This window comes from Fukomys damarensis, unplaced genomic scaffold (assembly GCF_012274545.1).
Source record: "Fukomys damarensis isolate Sample0158 unplaced genomic scaffold, DMR_v1.0_HiC HiC_scaffold_28, whole genome shotgun sequence".
Lineage (NCBI taxonomy): Eukaryota > Metazoa > Chordata > Mammalia > Rodentia > Bathyergidae > Fukomys > Fukomys damarensis.
Window position 1 is genome coordinate 13318118 of NW_022900940.1, and position 16175 is coordinate 13334292.

Below are 16175 nucleotides of genomic sequence, written 5' to 3' on the forward strand. Positions count from 1 at the left end.
ATATATTATATATATTAATGTTAATATATACACGATAAAATTAGAAACAGGTCAAAGTTTAAAACTAGTGGAATCCAGAAAATAGAAGAGAACCAATGAAAATTGCTAATATCTCCATATATAGCCACTGGTGACAGACAGTCTGATAAATTTCTTAGCTAGTTGAAAATGCAGGAAAAGTTGCCTAAGCAAAATGTCATAAGCCAGCTTGGATGCTGGTTTGGGGAGAAGGGTGAGTTGGCCTGATTGTTCTTCGTTAGGAGTGTCGTGTGGGCTGGCCCTGCCCAGCACAGGTGTCCAGTCCCACCTTCCACCCTTCCCCTGTCTCATCAGTGTGGCAGCTCCAGGTGCCCAGGGTCCAGCTGTGCCACTCTAGGAGGTGAGTCCTGCTTTCCCATCTCCCTTTGAATGCCCAGGGGGACTTGACCTGTGGTCCCAGAAGGACTTGAGGTGATGGCTGCAGCTGGCTCATCCTAGGAATTTCATCAGAAATGGGTGGGGTGCTCCCTGATGGTGCGAGCCTGTCTTTGTTATGCTATAACACCCAAGAACAACTATTAAGTAAATCTGGAAAGGGTAATTGGTCATTAAAGCCCAGCTGACGATTATATAATGTGGACTAAAATGGTAATGTCATTCAGAGCTCAAAAACAGAATCAGGCTGACACCTCAACTGTGAGCAGCTTGGACTACCTTCCTGTGGCTTGGCTGGTAAAAGAGAAATCCGTATCTCTGAAAATTTAATTCCAAAGAAAGAAATAAAAAACTAACTTTACAACATTAACTCCTGAAAGTGGAGTTAATGTCCAGGTGGCCATGCTGCCTTAATGCTAGCCTTGTGACCTTGAGCAGGTGGCACTATTGATGTATAAGAATTCTGGAGCATGTGGTCCAGTTTATGGGACACATATACAACCATATGATCCCTGCAATCGCCCAGTGTAGTATCTTGTAATCTCTTTAAGAGAGAGGAAAAAAAAAAAGGAAACCAGAAGCTAAATGAAGTGAGTCATTCATTCTTTCACTGTCCTGGGTACACACCTCAAACTCTCCTTCACCTCTGAATCCAGGAGGTGTTCTTTTTATTGTCACAAATGCCACAGGGCTGTTGTGAAAATGTGTAGAATCTGTATTTTGGGTACTTGAATTTGGAGATAGCCAATGAATTCCCAGTATAAGATCCATTTTTTAAAATCAATACTTTTAATTTTTAGATCAGTTCTAGGTTTACAAAAACAATGGAGCACATAGTACAGTCTGCAATCTTGTCCCCTTTTCTACCTCATTTCTTCCAGTTTTCTCTATAGTGAGTGTTTTGTGTTATATGTCACTACTTATAGACCAGTATTGATGTGCTGTTTTATAGTTCAAAGCTGCATTAGGGATTGCTGTTGATGCTGTAGATTCCATGGATTTAGACAAACATTGTATATGTGGTGTGCATTCACTATTACAGTACCACACAGGGTGGTTTCTCTGCCCTGAAAACATCCTCTGTGCTCTGCCTGTTCATCCTTGCCTCCCCTCCGAGCTTCTGGTACCCACTGATCTCACTTGGTCCATTCTTTTGAGGGGCCTTTGGACTGTAAGTTTCATTGTCATTGAGCATAGTTCAAGATCATTGTCACAATTTTTCACTCAGAGGAATAGATGTTTTTGTTTTTCCTGCTGGGATCTTAGAAAAATAAACTCTAAAGGATAATTATTTTCTTTCTCTTTCACGGAAATAATTACACTAGGTCACCCAAGGAACAAGTGATTCAGCGTTTTCGTAGTGTCCTTCATCCCTGCCTTTGCGACGGATTTCTTTGTCTTCAGTTCTCCTCCATTGGGCATCTCTGAGGGTCTGAATATGTGGGGGTTTGAGTGCCCTCTTCTAGTCATTCCTCTCACTCCTGCTTGGTAGTGGAAGTCAAAATGCAGCTTCCATTTGAGCTAAAAGGTCAGTCTGCCTCTAGAATCTCCCACCGGGAGATTATTCAAGAACAAGCAGCTGCCCCATTCTTCCAGAATCTGTTCTCTCTCCTATGACCTTCAAGCCCCCCACCTTAAAAAAAAAAAGCACCTCAGTGTCTCATCTGGCTGTAAAGGAACGAACAGCACAGCAGTCAGTATTCCCCTATTTAAGTGATAAGCAGAATTCTCTACATGAGCATTCTTTCTCTGAGGAGTTGATGGATGTTCAGGAGTCTTTCTTGGAACAACCTCTTCAACAACCTGGGGACAAAAATCCTGATTCTCAGAATGATGAACATCTGCATCATACAATCCAGCTTTCTCCCTGTTTCTCTGTCTCTGTCTCTCTCTCTCTCTCTCTCTCTCTCACACACACACACACACACACACGCCTACACCCTACCTCTTACCAGGCAAGAACATTTGAAGAGGCCAGTCAGTGCCTCCCCCATTTCTAAAGCTCCAGTGTTTGCCTTTGCAGGGACTTTTCCAACTTTACCTAGAAAAGAACTAAGCAGAACCCTAGAGCTTGTGGTCAGCCTGCTTCCGGCTGTGGCTTCAGTTAGTGTGTCTGCTCTGACAGAGGAAGTACTTACAATGACGGGAACTGTCTGGCTGGACTGCAGAAGAACCAGGGCAGACAGTGTGCCTCATGACAAGGCCATAAGAGATGCCAGCAGCAAGGAGACAGGGAGGGATCTGGCAACCCCCAAAGCCAAGTCTCCTGATTGTATACATTTAGAAACAATGTCTCAGTTGAAGATGAACTTCCAAAAAATGTGATAGAAGCAAAGACACACAGTTTTGATCCTGAATAAATATAAAGGCAAGGTATTACCAATGTTGCTAGGCCTTGCCACTCTGGTTGGCCATGGGAGACTAGCTTCCCTGGAGTAATTTAGCACTCGAGGAAACTCCTAGCTACATAGAAAATAATTGGATGGAGGTGTTCTCTCTTTGCTCTTATACTAGGAATACTCTAATCTTGTTCATTTAGAGATTTAGAGTTTCTGTGAGGAGGCCATCCGTCCTGTTTGTAAAGAGTCTTGTACCACACTGCAACCTACCCTACTGAGCAAGAAATAAAACCAGCTGCAAACTGAGAGACTAGTTTGGCTATAATTGCTGATCAAGATATATATATATGTATATGTATATAAAATTGCTGATTAAGTTTAACTACTGGTACTACTTGGTAGTTTAACATTTGGCTTAACAGCCCAAGATGATTATCTAATTAAAATATTGACAACAAATTTGGGATTTGAGATTACAGTGAATTCTGTGCAGCTGAGCTTGGTTTGTGTGGATTAGGGTGTTAGTGGAGTCCCCCTTACCCTAGCATTTTTAGGTACAGTATTTAAGGGAGCAGTAGAGGAGAATCTGTAACATAGTGCCTGGTGAATGTGTAGACCAGGAAATCTTCCTCCCACCTTTGAAGACTTCCTGGGAGAGGGAGAAGAAAACTGTGCTGTAAGGTCCAAGTATATGCCCCAAATTGACCAGCAACAAATAGGATCTTTCTTTGAAGTGATTTTTAATCTTTAAATACAATGGCTGATTAAATACAGTATGTGTGTGTAAAACTTACTACAGTGAGAAACCTTGCCATTAAGACTACTCAAAAAAGACTCGCCCTCAGCTTGAATATGCCCCATCATTCTTGCTACTTTCTGAAGTGATCCTGTAAGTCCTCTTTTGTGCCTCTACAAGGTGTTTTTAAAAAAAAATACAGTGAATGCTACTGCCTGCCATCTTACAGAAGGGCAGGCTCATAAAACCATTACAGAATGTCCTCATCCACCTCCTTCACTGGATCTGGCACTGTGGGACTTCTGGCTCTTGCCCAAAGTCAAAATGACCATGAATGGTAAACATTTTTAATCTATTCAGGACAAGGCAGCTTCCACAGTGGACTTCCAAACTGCTTCAAAAAGTGACACAGTGGGATAAGTATTTGAAGTCAGGGGAATTTAATGGCACTATATCTTTTGCTGTAATACATTTTTAAAAATTTTTAAACATTCACTGTATTTTTTCAGTCACACTGTATAATTTTAATTAATTTCATTTCTGCTCCATGGTACTTTTTTTAGCTTAATATAAAATTACTTTCAGTCATTTACTATCAACTAGAACGGATGTTCTCAGAGATGTGTTAGCTCTGCATGTGGCTTCGTATATTCCCTTGGGCAGGGTGTTCATGCCCAAGGTGTTATAGGCATCTGCCATGTGCAGCAGGACACAGGAAAAAAAGAAAGTTGTAAGTTTTTCCTTCAACCTTGCAGCGCCTGGCAGCCCTCCGAATGCCACGGTCCCCTAACACACATGCAGTGTACTTCTTGGGCCTCTCACTTTGGACTTGAGTCCTGCCCTAGGCTGTGGTCACGGTCCATGGATAAAGCACGTTGAGTGCAGAGACTTGGTCTTCCCCAACTGTAGTCCTCACATTCAGCCCTGCACTAGGCATAGAAATCCTAACAGTTCCGTGAACAGCTGTTGAGCCTAGGAAGTCTATGCATTTTGTATCTATTTGTTCAAAACTCTTTTTGAAATTGTGTCTGGGGGGTGTGGAGGAGAAACAGGAAATGACAGATGCTGGGAAAGAAGGTGGGAATATGCTAAAAACATTCTCATTTTAATCTGTTATCATCTGGCCATTTGTTAGGATAAGGAAGGAATACTAGGCTATATACCCTAAACTTTTAAGCTACGTGCAGACTCATAGATGGATCTTGTGGAGTCTCACGAAGACCTCATTCATGTAGATTGTGTTTAGAAATCTGTTATCTATTTTTTAAAGAAGGTTTGCTAAGCAAGTGAACATGTGAGAGATTTGAAAGCCAGATTTTAGATGAATTTGCTAACATTTTAGAGAGTGTAGCATTCAGCTGCATGTCGGTACTAAGTGAACTGTAGGGGAGTTCTGGCTACTTGGTGGAGTAGCATGCGTGTCCCCAGATCTAGGCTGGCCAGGTGTCCTCTCCCAGCTCGCTCTCACCCTTTCTCGATGTTATGCCCTGCCATTTACTGCCATCTTTCTGCTATGCTTATCCACCCAGCACATCGCTCTTTTTGGTGCATTACAGCCCTGTCTGCTCAGCCTGTCTGCCCTTTCCCAAGTCCAGCCACTCTTGTGGCTACTTAGGCCAAGGCCTTTTGGGAGAGGACGCCCTTGTGCTTTCCCTTAGCCAGCGAAGTGCTGTACTTCCTTCCGGGTCTTTTGTACAGAAGATTTCTGCCAACCAGTCACTCATAGTTGGTGCTTTCTTTGCTGCCTCTTCCTCTCCTGTTCATTTGACACTACTTAGCCTGCGCTTCTATCTGAGTGTCCACTTTCCTTAACTACATTGCAGGCATCCTGGTGGCAGGAGCCCTGTCTCCTACTTAGGTGTCAGCCTCCACTTCAGAGCAATGCAGGGTGCAGTGACCATGTCTCTGCTGCATCTTCAACTCAAGCATATAAAGTCAGGTCTCCTGGAATATTTGTTACATTTGTTATAAATGTTTTTAAAAATATTTTCAGCATCTATTCTTATTGGAATTTAAGTAACATCAAATATATTTAGGGATAGCAGCTTACAATTTGTAAGGACTGGTTAATTCTCAGGATCTCCCTTGAAAAACCATCCTCCCAACACCTCCTGGCCAGTTATTCTGTCTGCCAGAAATTCAGTTTCCCACATAACACATACAGTGGTGAGAGTGATCTCTCAACTTTTCAGTGGCATCACATTCTGTTACATCCCATTGGATGGCATAACCATAGGCTCCTCAGAATGTAACACTGTAAGTGGGGCTTTGGATCTTTCCTCTTCAATCTGTTCTCTTCCTTTGGGATCAGCCTGTGCACTTGTAGCAATCACGGTGGGTGTCTGGGGCCTCTCATAGTTGGGTTGGCCCTGTATGAGGCTTCTCTGTAGCTTTATGTTCAGAGCTTCACCAGCCCAGTGCACACTACCAGTTTGCCCTCATGGAGGTATGTTCAGCACACGTACTTTGATCTGAGAAATTGAGTTCATTTCTACCCCTGACTTACCTAAACTTTAAACATGGGATGTTGTAAATGTAGGGCTGTGTCTGAAGGATGAGTGCAGGAAGAGTGTATCTAATGAGTGATAGCTCTACATTAGAAAAGTGACTTGAGGGGCTGGAGAATTAGCTCAGTGATTCTGCTGCCTGCCTTGCAAGCACAGGGTCCTGAGTTCAATTCCTGCTACCAAAAAAAAAAAAAAAAAAGAAAACTGACTTGAACATAAAGAAATACTTCAAATTTAAAGCTAGCACCTTTGAAATGGGATATTTTGTTAAACAATCTTTTGCCCATTAGTCTGGTGGAAAATTGATCAGAAGGAAAGTAGAGTAAGGAAGTCACATGCGAATGAAATGTTTATCTTAGGGAATAGGAGGGTAGAGATTGTCATTTCTCTCTCTCTCTCTCTCTCTTTTTTTTGGTTTTTTGAGACAGGGTCTCACTATGTAGTTGAAACTGACCTGGAACTCGCTGTGTAGTCCAGGCTGGTCTTGAACTCATAGCGATCTGAGTGCTAGGATTACAGGCTTGCACCACCACGCCTGGCTGTCATTTTTCTCTTGAAGAAATCATTTTAAGCAACTCAGATTTACTAATTAAGCCTTTGTTATGTATCAGTCCATCTTCTCACAAATGTTGATTAAGTGCCTGCTATGTTGTAATCACTACAAAAAATGGATCCAGTTCTCACAATGCAGTTGGGCTATTGAGTTGCTGCCTTCTAGACTCTCCTTGATGTCTTAAGCAAAGGCCCTAAAGTGGATGTGATACCCTGTTGACAGGACAGAGTTCAAAGGTCTCACTTGACAAGTCTTATTGAATTCTGGTTCTATTAAATATATTGATGCTTTCTATTCTGTACAGCAGAGATTGACAGACTCTGGACTGTGGGGCATATCCATCCCTCCACCACCGTTTGTAAAGTTGTTTTGGAATTCAGCCATTCCCATTCATTTATATATTACCTATGGCTGTTTTTGGATTACAATAGTAGAGTAGTTCTAACAGAGTTGAGTAGTTATAACAGAGATCTCATGGTCCAGAAAGCCAGAAACATTAACTATGAGAAAGTTTTTACCATACAGAAGAAATATTCTTGGGCCTGGGATTTAGCTCAGTTGTTGTTCTGCCTGCGTCACAAGGGCAAGCTCCTGAGTTCCATCCCTGGTACCAAAAGAAAAAGAAAAATATTCTTGATCCCCGATGCACACAGAACAATAACACATTCTTTGTGTGTATTTGGGGAAGGGATTGATTTATTTTGGAAAGTATTATATTTATCCTGACCAGATCAAAATGATGCAGGTGAAAATGACTGCAGACAGATGTGGGATTAGTTTTCTTTCCCACTTCATGCTGTTGAAACCTTCTTACTGTTCATTCCTGCCTCTTCTCTTCAGAACTTAGGTGTGAGGCATGCGCTAAGAGAAAAGCACATGTTGGCAAAGGAAGTGAGAAGAGAAGAGGAGCAGCCCATTCTGCTAACTAGTACTAAGAAAGTTCACAGGTGTGAGCTTGTGACATCAAGCAAGGACAGAGACATGGGAGGCAACAGAATGGGCCTTCCTTATACCAATGGACAGCACCCATCAGCCATCTGAGGCTGGAAGGAATAGGAAGAGTTGAAGGGTGGTTTCCATAAGCTCACAAACTGGGAAACTGAGGAATCCTTTCCCCATTTTCATGCCCTTACACCTCCCTGCAAACACATGTATCCATTAAAGTGTCAGAACATATGGGCTCTTAAAATTCATTTCACTTCCAGAGAGCTAACAAAGTTTTCCCAGTATAACAAAGTATGCAGAGAAGTCAAAATCAGAGGCAGAAAATAGGATGGTAGTTGTAGAGGTGTTCAATAGGGATAGGATTTTAGGGAAGATGAGAAAACATTCCGGTGATAGTTGTACAGCAATGTGAATGTACTTGATAGCACTTTAAAACTGCTCAATGTGGCCATGCATATTTTACCACAATTTAAAACAAAACTCCTCAGACATGTAATTTGTGCATTTCAAAGCCACAGTGGCAGTACAGAGTTGCAGGATAGGACTCCAGTTTGGAAACCTACTTTTCCCCTATATTTAATTTTACAGTGACTTCTTCCTCTTCTAAGAATTAAAAGTTCAGTTACGTTCAATTAAAAAAGATAATTTTTCTGAATACTTAAAAAATATACACAGTGCATTAGTTCCATCGTGGACGAGAGATAACCTAACAAGAGGCGGCACATAGAAAAGATGACATAGTAAGATAGCCTTTCTTTTTTCTACCCGTGGAAGTAATTCCTGCTCTTTTTTTCCCTGTGAATTCTAGGAAAGAAACCTTGATTGGTTCCCCAGGATGAGAGCCATGTCCTTGGTCAGCAGCGATTCTGAAGGAGAACAGAATGAGCTGAGGAACCTGCAGGAGAAGCTGGAGTCCACCATGAAGCTTGTCACTAATCTTTCTGGCCAGCTATCAGAATTAAAAGATCAGGTAAAGAAGAGATGCATGCTACTACTGTATACCCCAGATCTAACAAGGGAGTACAGTGCTCGGGGTACAGTGTTGAAGTGCTTCACCTGGATGGAAGGGACCTGGGCAACAGTGTGAGAAAGGACTCCACTGGTTTCCCTTCACTGCCCTTTTATAGAAAATGGCTTTGGCCTTATGTTCTGTCTTGGAGATACTGTTTTCATATGAAAAGGAAAAAAAAAAGGGAAATGCAGACTACTTCAATGAATTGCTGGACAAAAACAGTACATAAAGCTATACCCTTTTTGCTTAATTGGCTGACCAAAGATTAAACAGTATTTGTTTTGCTTCCTAACCTTCAGGTTATTCAGATTTTTACCCGTGATATTAAAATTCAGAATCCTGGGGGTAAAGCGTAGTCGTGGAAAAGCCTTTTTTGCTTCATTTGTTTGTGAAATACACAATTACTGCCAGAGTAGAAGCCTATCAGGTGTTGGATATAAAACACTGAGCAATAGGCCGGGGAATTTAGCTCAGTGGCACTATGCCTGCCTTGCAAGTGCAAGGTCCTGAGTTCAGTCTCCATACCAAAAACAAAAAGACTACAGCAATAGATACATAATCCCTGGTCTCAGAGATTGGTAGTCTACAAAAATTCAGCTCCTATCCCTGTGATAAATGCTTTTCCCCTTTTAGTAAGTGGTGAGAGGAGTCTTAATCTATACCATATTCTGCCCCCCCTCCAACCTCAGTCAGCAAGTGATTACTTACTGATAGGACACAGTTCTGTCAAGAATTTGAACCCAGGATGGTGAGCAGGCTGTGATCTGCATTTCTGTAGCTTACTGGGCAACTTTGTACAGATGGGATACAATTCAGCATTGTACACGAGTTTCTTAAAGCTTTTTAATCAGTTCCATAGACAGAATTACAAATTTTGCACAGCAGTAGCTGACATGTTACCCTACAGACACCCTAATGAATGAAGCCCTCATCCACAGTCAGCTGTTCCCAGAGATAATTTAGAGGATTTTTAATAATCCTGTTTAATTTTTTTCCAGCCAGATTAGTCCAAACTTTGCCCTAGGATACCATTTTAGCCTCTTGTTCACATGTATTGAGATAAAAATAAAAAACACTAATGAGAAAAGACTCTATTGATAAAGGCTGTCTACAATCCTGAGCTTGTTTGCAATCTTCAATGAGTAATAACCTGAATAAGTAAAACTAATGATGATCTAACTAGATTACTTTGCTTATTAACTTTTACCCTGATATATAACAGCTGACAAATGTCCCACAGAAGTAAACGAGTCTTGAGTACATCATTTTCTGCCGTTGCTTCTGCCTCACCCTTCCCCCCAGGAGCTAAGCGACCTTCTTAAAAGCCCCCGTCAAGCTTTCATTATCATCTTTTCCCATTTGTTGTAGTTGTGGCTTTAAAAAATTCAGTTAAGTCAGATGTTTAAAATTAAGTGCGCCCTAAAAAAAAAATCATACAAAGACGTGTTAAAAATGGTCTGATCTAAAGGAACTGCTTGCATCTTCATAAAGAGTCTGGTGCCAGTTTTGAAAGACCCCAGCCATATTTGCTTCATGCCTGAGGTATGGGCACCACACCATTTGAAATCTTCCAGCTGTCAAGTGCCACTGCAACCAAAATCCATCCTTGCTTACTGATGACCATTTCTCTTCATCACACTTGGGAGCTCTTTAAGGACATATTTCAATTAATATGAGAAATTGGGTGTTTTCTCTTTACTAGACAGTTTCTTAAAATATGTCTGAAACAAAACTATTATACTTTTGAGGATTTGGTTTTGGTAAAAACCAAGCAAGCACTTTCCTCGGGGCTCGCCCTGTCCTTTCAGTGCTGAGTCTGTTTTGAATTTTCCTGAGAGTGATGCTGAGGCTGCTTTGGTGCTCACTTTGCAAACCAGTGGACCTTGCCCAAACAGTGAGTTGAGCTGTGGAAATTGAGAAAAGTCAGGGATAGGAGGGCACCTGTCATCTTACCCAGTTCCTTCATTTTCTTGGTGAGGATCCAAGGAACACAGAAACCTCTTAGAAAATTTATTCGACCTTATATGACAGTGTCATGGGAGGCATTTCATCCCCCAGTTGTGGGTTTGTTTTGTGTGATGTGTGTTTTTGTTCTGATTTGTTCTGTCACTGTATTGTTTGCCTTTCATGGGTGACTATTTGAATTCTTCCTCTTTTTTTCAAGAGCCCTAACATTTCAGAAGTTACATCATACACTTAAATAATGTGAAGGATACGTTCATTGCCATTTTACTAAATTAAGCATAGTGGAGACGTGGCTTTTTTAAAATGTAGGGTAGAATTGCTCCTATTAAACTAAAATTTTGGCTTAAACAAAATTTTATTAAATGTAGACTAAGGTTTATTTAGTGATATTAGAACCCATATAGATTAAACTGCTCCATTTCAGCCCTTTTTATATTTATTTTTGTTTTAAAGTTCACAGTTGGAACCATTCTTTAGAAAGCCCTTCTTGTCAATGAATTTGAAATGGAACCATTTTTTTTCTTGGGAAATATTAATAGGTTACAAAGAAACATGAAAAACCAATAGTACATTCTCAAGTGCTTTTACCAAAGTTTTAAGGTGCCCAGAATTACAGGAATAATTCACTATAACTATTTGGGAGATGGAGGTGCTTCGTTCAAAGGAACTAACTAGTCAGTATTTTCTTTTGATTTTGTAATTTCTAACAAACTCTTATTTCAATTTTCTTCTTTGGTGTTATAATACAAGATTTTTTAAAACTGTTCTGCACAAAAAGTCATGCAGATATGTTGAGAGCTGCTGGCTCTAAAATGGTAATTATGAGCATTCCTGCCCTTAAAGGGAAAATTTTTTGAATTAATAAGAGTCCCACAAACGATTAATGAATAAGAAACTCGTATTTTTAAAAAAACAGCTATGTAAGAATACTATCCACTAGTAAAAATGCTGGAAAACAAAAAAATTGCTTTATCACCTTAAAAAAATTTTTTTTATCTTCTGATCCAAAAGCCAGCATAATGGAACAGTGGTTGTTAAATGTAGATGATTTTGGTTTTAATCTTTACCTCTTTGGCTGTTGTTTTTTTTTTTAACTACCAACCGGGGGTGGGGGGAATTCCTGTGAGGATATAGTAAAAAGATAGTTAGTGGTATTGCTTTTTCTATTATTGCCAAGAGTGGTTGGTTAGACTTAAGAGATTCTCAATACTAAATGTGATTCTCTTACATCCTTATTCCAAGGAGGAGAACTAATGTAAGAACTTAATTTTTTTTTTTTTTGCATGTTTTCTTCATAATGCAAAAGAGCAAATACTGAACTAAGGGTTAGCTTTCTTGAAAATGTGACTGGCTTCCAGTAGGACCCTTATCTGTTGTTGCTAGGAAAATAAGAAGTGCTTGAAAATCCAGATCATATTAGCATGTTACAGCATTTGGCATTTTTCATGCAAGAGGGTTATCTCATTAACTGCTTAAGGAAGCAAACAACAAAAGATTGGAATAACTGCCCAATGTTAGAGACTGGAACATTGAATAGACCTTGCAAAATGTTGGTTGTTTATACTGTGCTTGACCATTAAAGAAGACTAAGGCAACATCTGCCACAAAGGAGACTAACAGAATATTATCATATGAAGAGTTCTGTGACCTGAGGCATAATTACAATTTCATGAAGTATAGAGGAGTAGGTAGCTGGTCAAGTATGAGGTTTGGCGTGAGGAAAGAATTTAGTTTTTACAATCTTAAGCAGATGGCTTCTGAGCTGGCAGAGAAATGCAGAAGGGGGCTTCCCAGGAAAAGAATCAGCATGGGCAAAGGCATGACAATGCATGGCATGCTCAAGGAATGGCAAATGTTCTGATTAATACTCTTCCTTCTCTCAACCAACATGTACTTTCCTGGTGTGAGGTATGAGGGATACAAAGAGGAAAAGGACCTAGTTTCTGCCTTCTGGAACTAACAGACTAGCTTATGAGACAAGCGCACACATGAATTGTACTAGAACATAGGAAGTTGTAATACAGTAGAGGTTTGAATGCACTGCTCTGGGAATGAACACAGGAGCAATGCCTTCAGTCTGAGCGTAGGGAAAAGATAAGACTCTTACCACAGGCTTCCTTAGAAGTGCTAATGCTGGAGCTTAGTTTCAGAACTTGAGGAGGAGTTTGCCAGGTGAAATGGAGAGTGTAGACTACACATTGGAGAGCAACTCTGAATCTGAACCAGATTATCTATACTTTATATAAAATCCATGTAATTGGATTCAGGAAATGCTTCAGTTTTACCTCTCAGTATTTTAGGCTTATCATTTCTAAGCATAACTGACTTTACAAGACTATAAAAAGTAATTTTTACTTCCTGGCTGTTTAGAATCCCAATAACCAGGACCTTACTGTGACTTGAAAGCTGCTTTTCAAATACTATTATGATTTTTTATAAACCAGACTGTGGTGTCTGTGTGCTGTCAGTGAACCCTCCTTCCTTTGCCAGCTTTTAATCTACCAGCACAGCCTCTGAATGGTTAAGTTTGCTCACGTGCACTCTGCCTAGTGTTTTCATGCAAGAACTTCAGATGTTTGGCTGCATCTGACTAGTAAAACTACAGCAATCTTTGCTTCTTGTTTAGGCTGGAGTCAAAAGGAAGGAGTTACAGAAGAAGTTCAAGCTAGTTTCTGTGTTTGTCCAGATAGGAAGAACAGAATTACTTCCCACAGCTAAATGAGCATTCTGAGGATTTTAAGTGTACTACAATTGAGACATTTCACACTACTCAAAATACATGCTTAACTGTTAGGATTTTGAATAGCTACTTTAGATGTGAACCTGAATCTGATGGATATTTTTATCAAGTGTCAGTTTTTGCTGTGCATGGTGGTGCACACTTGTAATCCCAGCACTCAGGAGACTGAGGGAGGAGGACTGCTCCAAGTTTGAAACTAGCCTGAACTACATGATGAAATCCTGTCTCTCAAACAAAAAAGAAAGAGGAAAAAATGTCAGATTTGTTTCAAATGTCTAGAGACAATCCTGGATGAGATTATGCTAATGATAAACTTTGTCATTTTTAATATTGTTTTGATGCAGATAAAAGTGATGTTCTATAGTGAGTGCATATGTAAATTTGTAGGTAGATAGAGTGAATGGAGCTAATAAAGATAGACTCTAAGAATATGCACAGATAGGCTGGGGCAATCTAAGTGGCCAGCAGTGTTGGCCCTGTTTCCTTAAAAGATTAAGTCCTTAGGGATTTTGTGTTTTTGTTTTGTTTTAATCTCTTCATAATTGTTATTGGATGGTAACCACTGTCAAAAGGACACATGCCAGTGAAAGGCTGGGCGTGGTAGGTCATGCCTGTAATACCAGCTTCCAGAGAGAAGCAGGAGGATTGCAAGTTTGAGGCCAGTTTGGGCAAGTTAGCAAGACCTTTTCTCACAAGAAAAAGGAATGGGGATGTAGCTCAATAACAGAGCACTTACTTGCCTCCCAAGTGTGACAGCCTGGGTAAAGAAAAAAAATGACATTGACTTAAATGATGATATTCCTGTCTGAAAGACTTGCACGTTTGACCAAGCCAGGATCAGACAAGCCAAAGTGTACGTCCACTGTGTCTTCAATAGCAGAAAATCTTCAAGGCCTTTCTTTTCACTTAGGAAAAAGGGCATATGTGCCCACATGCTGGTTTTTAGATGGAAGTATATCCAAAATGATCATGGCCTATTATGGAGATTACTGTGAGAAGCTATTTTACAGCAGCGATTCTCAAAGTTTGGTCCCCGGGTCAGCACCATGTTTATCACCAGGGACATTGTTAGAAATATAACTTCTTGGACTCCACACCAGACATACTGCATCAGACTCTGGGACCCTCTGATCTGTGGGCACAGATGCAGAGCGCATACTAAAGTTGAAGAACCCACATTGGGGGCTGCTTTAACCACTTAACAGTTTGACACCAAGGGTCACTTGATTAGCACATTTGTTTACATGAGCGTTGCTCAGGCAGTTGTCATTTTTACCATTCAATTATATTGAATAATTTTGATACAATTGTTTTTATATTTCTTGTTGTAAAAAAATCAATGAAAAATGGGTGATTTTTGGTCATCCTGTATATAAATATTTGGACTGGGCAGTGATAAAGGTCAATGAGGAAAGGAGGTAACACGAGCACTAGCTTAGACAAAGTTAGAACAGGACCTTGCGTGAGGCTGTAGGCAGTGGCTATAACAGGGAAAGGGAAGACCTGCCATCAGCTGAAGACTCACTTGCTAGAGAACAGTTTTGGAGGCTGAAAAGGAGGATAGAATGACTAACTGAATCCAAAGATAACTGATTAAACAAACAGGGATGATAATAGATCTGGGTATTTCAAGTACAAGTAGTTAATTGAAAGCAAAGTTGGAGAAATTTTAATGGCCAACTCTAAGTCAAAACATCTCAGCAGCTTGGTTTTTTTTTGTTGTTGTTTTGTTTTTTGTTTTTTTGGTACCGGGGATTGAACTTGGGTCCTTGAATTTGAGAAGTAGGCGCCAGAACCACTAAGCTACATCCCTGGCCCTCAGCAACTTAAAACGGAAACTTGAAGTACAATAGGGCATGAGCACTCCAAGACTTTTGAATGCCTGATATTATCACAGTTTAGCTGTGTTTCAGTGCATGCCCTTTCTCTTTCTTTCTTCCTTTCTTTTCTTTATTTTTTTGGTACTGGGAGTCAAACTCAGGACCTCACGCTTGCCAGGCAGGCACTGAGCTGCTGACCTAGCCCCAGTGCCCTTTCATGATTACTTATCTGGGGAATAGTTGGGAGAAAAAGATATCTGAGCTAAATTTCTCAACTGTCAGGAGTAAGGTGAATGACTGACATTTTAATGTAGTTGTGAGTTGATTCCAAGTGCCATATGAAGTTTCCTTCCTCTCAGGACCTGTGAATACAGCATGGTGGTGGGTGACACTTCCTTCAAAGATTTGTCGCCCGAGAAAACATTAGAGGCTAGTTGAAATATCCTCACCCAGTTCCTTATGAAAAGCTTTATTAAAAGCTTCCTTTTGGAAATAGTCAATCCTTGTAAATCTTATCATCTGAATTATAATAGAGAGGGCATTTCCATAGGTGCCTAAAAATAGTATCTTGACTTGAAAGGATAACTGCTATGTTTTGGGGGAAAAAAAGACTACTGTAAAATTGAAGCTATGTCATTCTTGCTTTATGTTCTGTCAGGCTGTTTGTACCAAAAAGTCAAGTGAAACTCATCCTTTATGTGACAGATACTGTTTTAGGACATTTGTATATGTCCTCTCAGTTCTCCACCTCAGACAGAATTATCCTGATTGCATGGATGAAGAGACAGATTTGCAGAAGTTAAATCACAAACCATATGGAAATAAGCCTGTCTGATTCCAAAGCCTACATTGTTTTTACTACTCCACCCTAATTCCTTTCTGACTTTAGGAAACCAAAAATCCAGAAGTAGGACCATAAGCCACTTCATACAGTTGTATTTAATACCTATTTCCTTTGGCCTTTTATTTTAATTGGCTTAAATGCCAACCTCAAATCTGGAGCTAGGACTCACTGGGTTAAGAAAAATTTTAATGCAAAAAAGCAAGCACAATATGCCCTAAAATATCCAGAAGAGAGTAGAAACTCATCAGCCTGAGAACATATTTAGTTCAGCTATCAAATAAACAGAACTAAAGGCCGGGG

At 40.2% G+C, this 16175-nt stretch overlaps 1 protein-coding gene and 1 long non-coding RNA gene across 2 annotated transcripts in view; one reads left to right on the forward strand and one right to left on the reverse strand.

Moving 5' to 3' along the window:
- Positions 1-16175, forward strand: part of Itpr1 (inositol 1,4,5-trisphosphate receptor type 1) — a 342964-nt gene that overhangs the window by 318917 nt on the left and 7872 nt on the right. The window contains exon 61 of the mRNA XM_033757082.1: positions 8303-8464. Coding sequence (XP_033612973.1) covers positions 8303-8464 — 162 coding nt within the window. The remainder of the gene's footprint in view (positions 1-8302; positions 8465-16175) is intronic.
- Positions 1-16175, reverse strand: part of LOC104851523 — an 86672-nt gene that overhangs the window by 1476 nt on the left and 69021 nt on the right. The window lies entirely within an intron of this gene.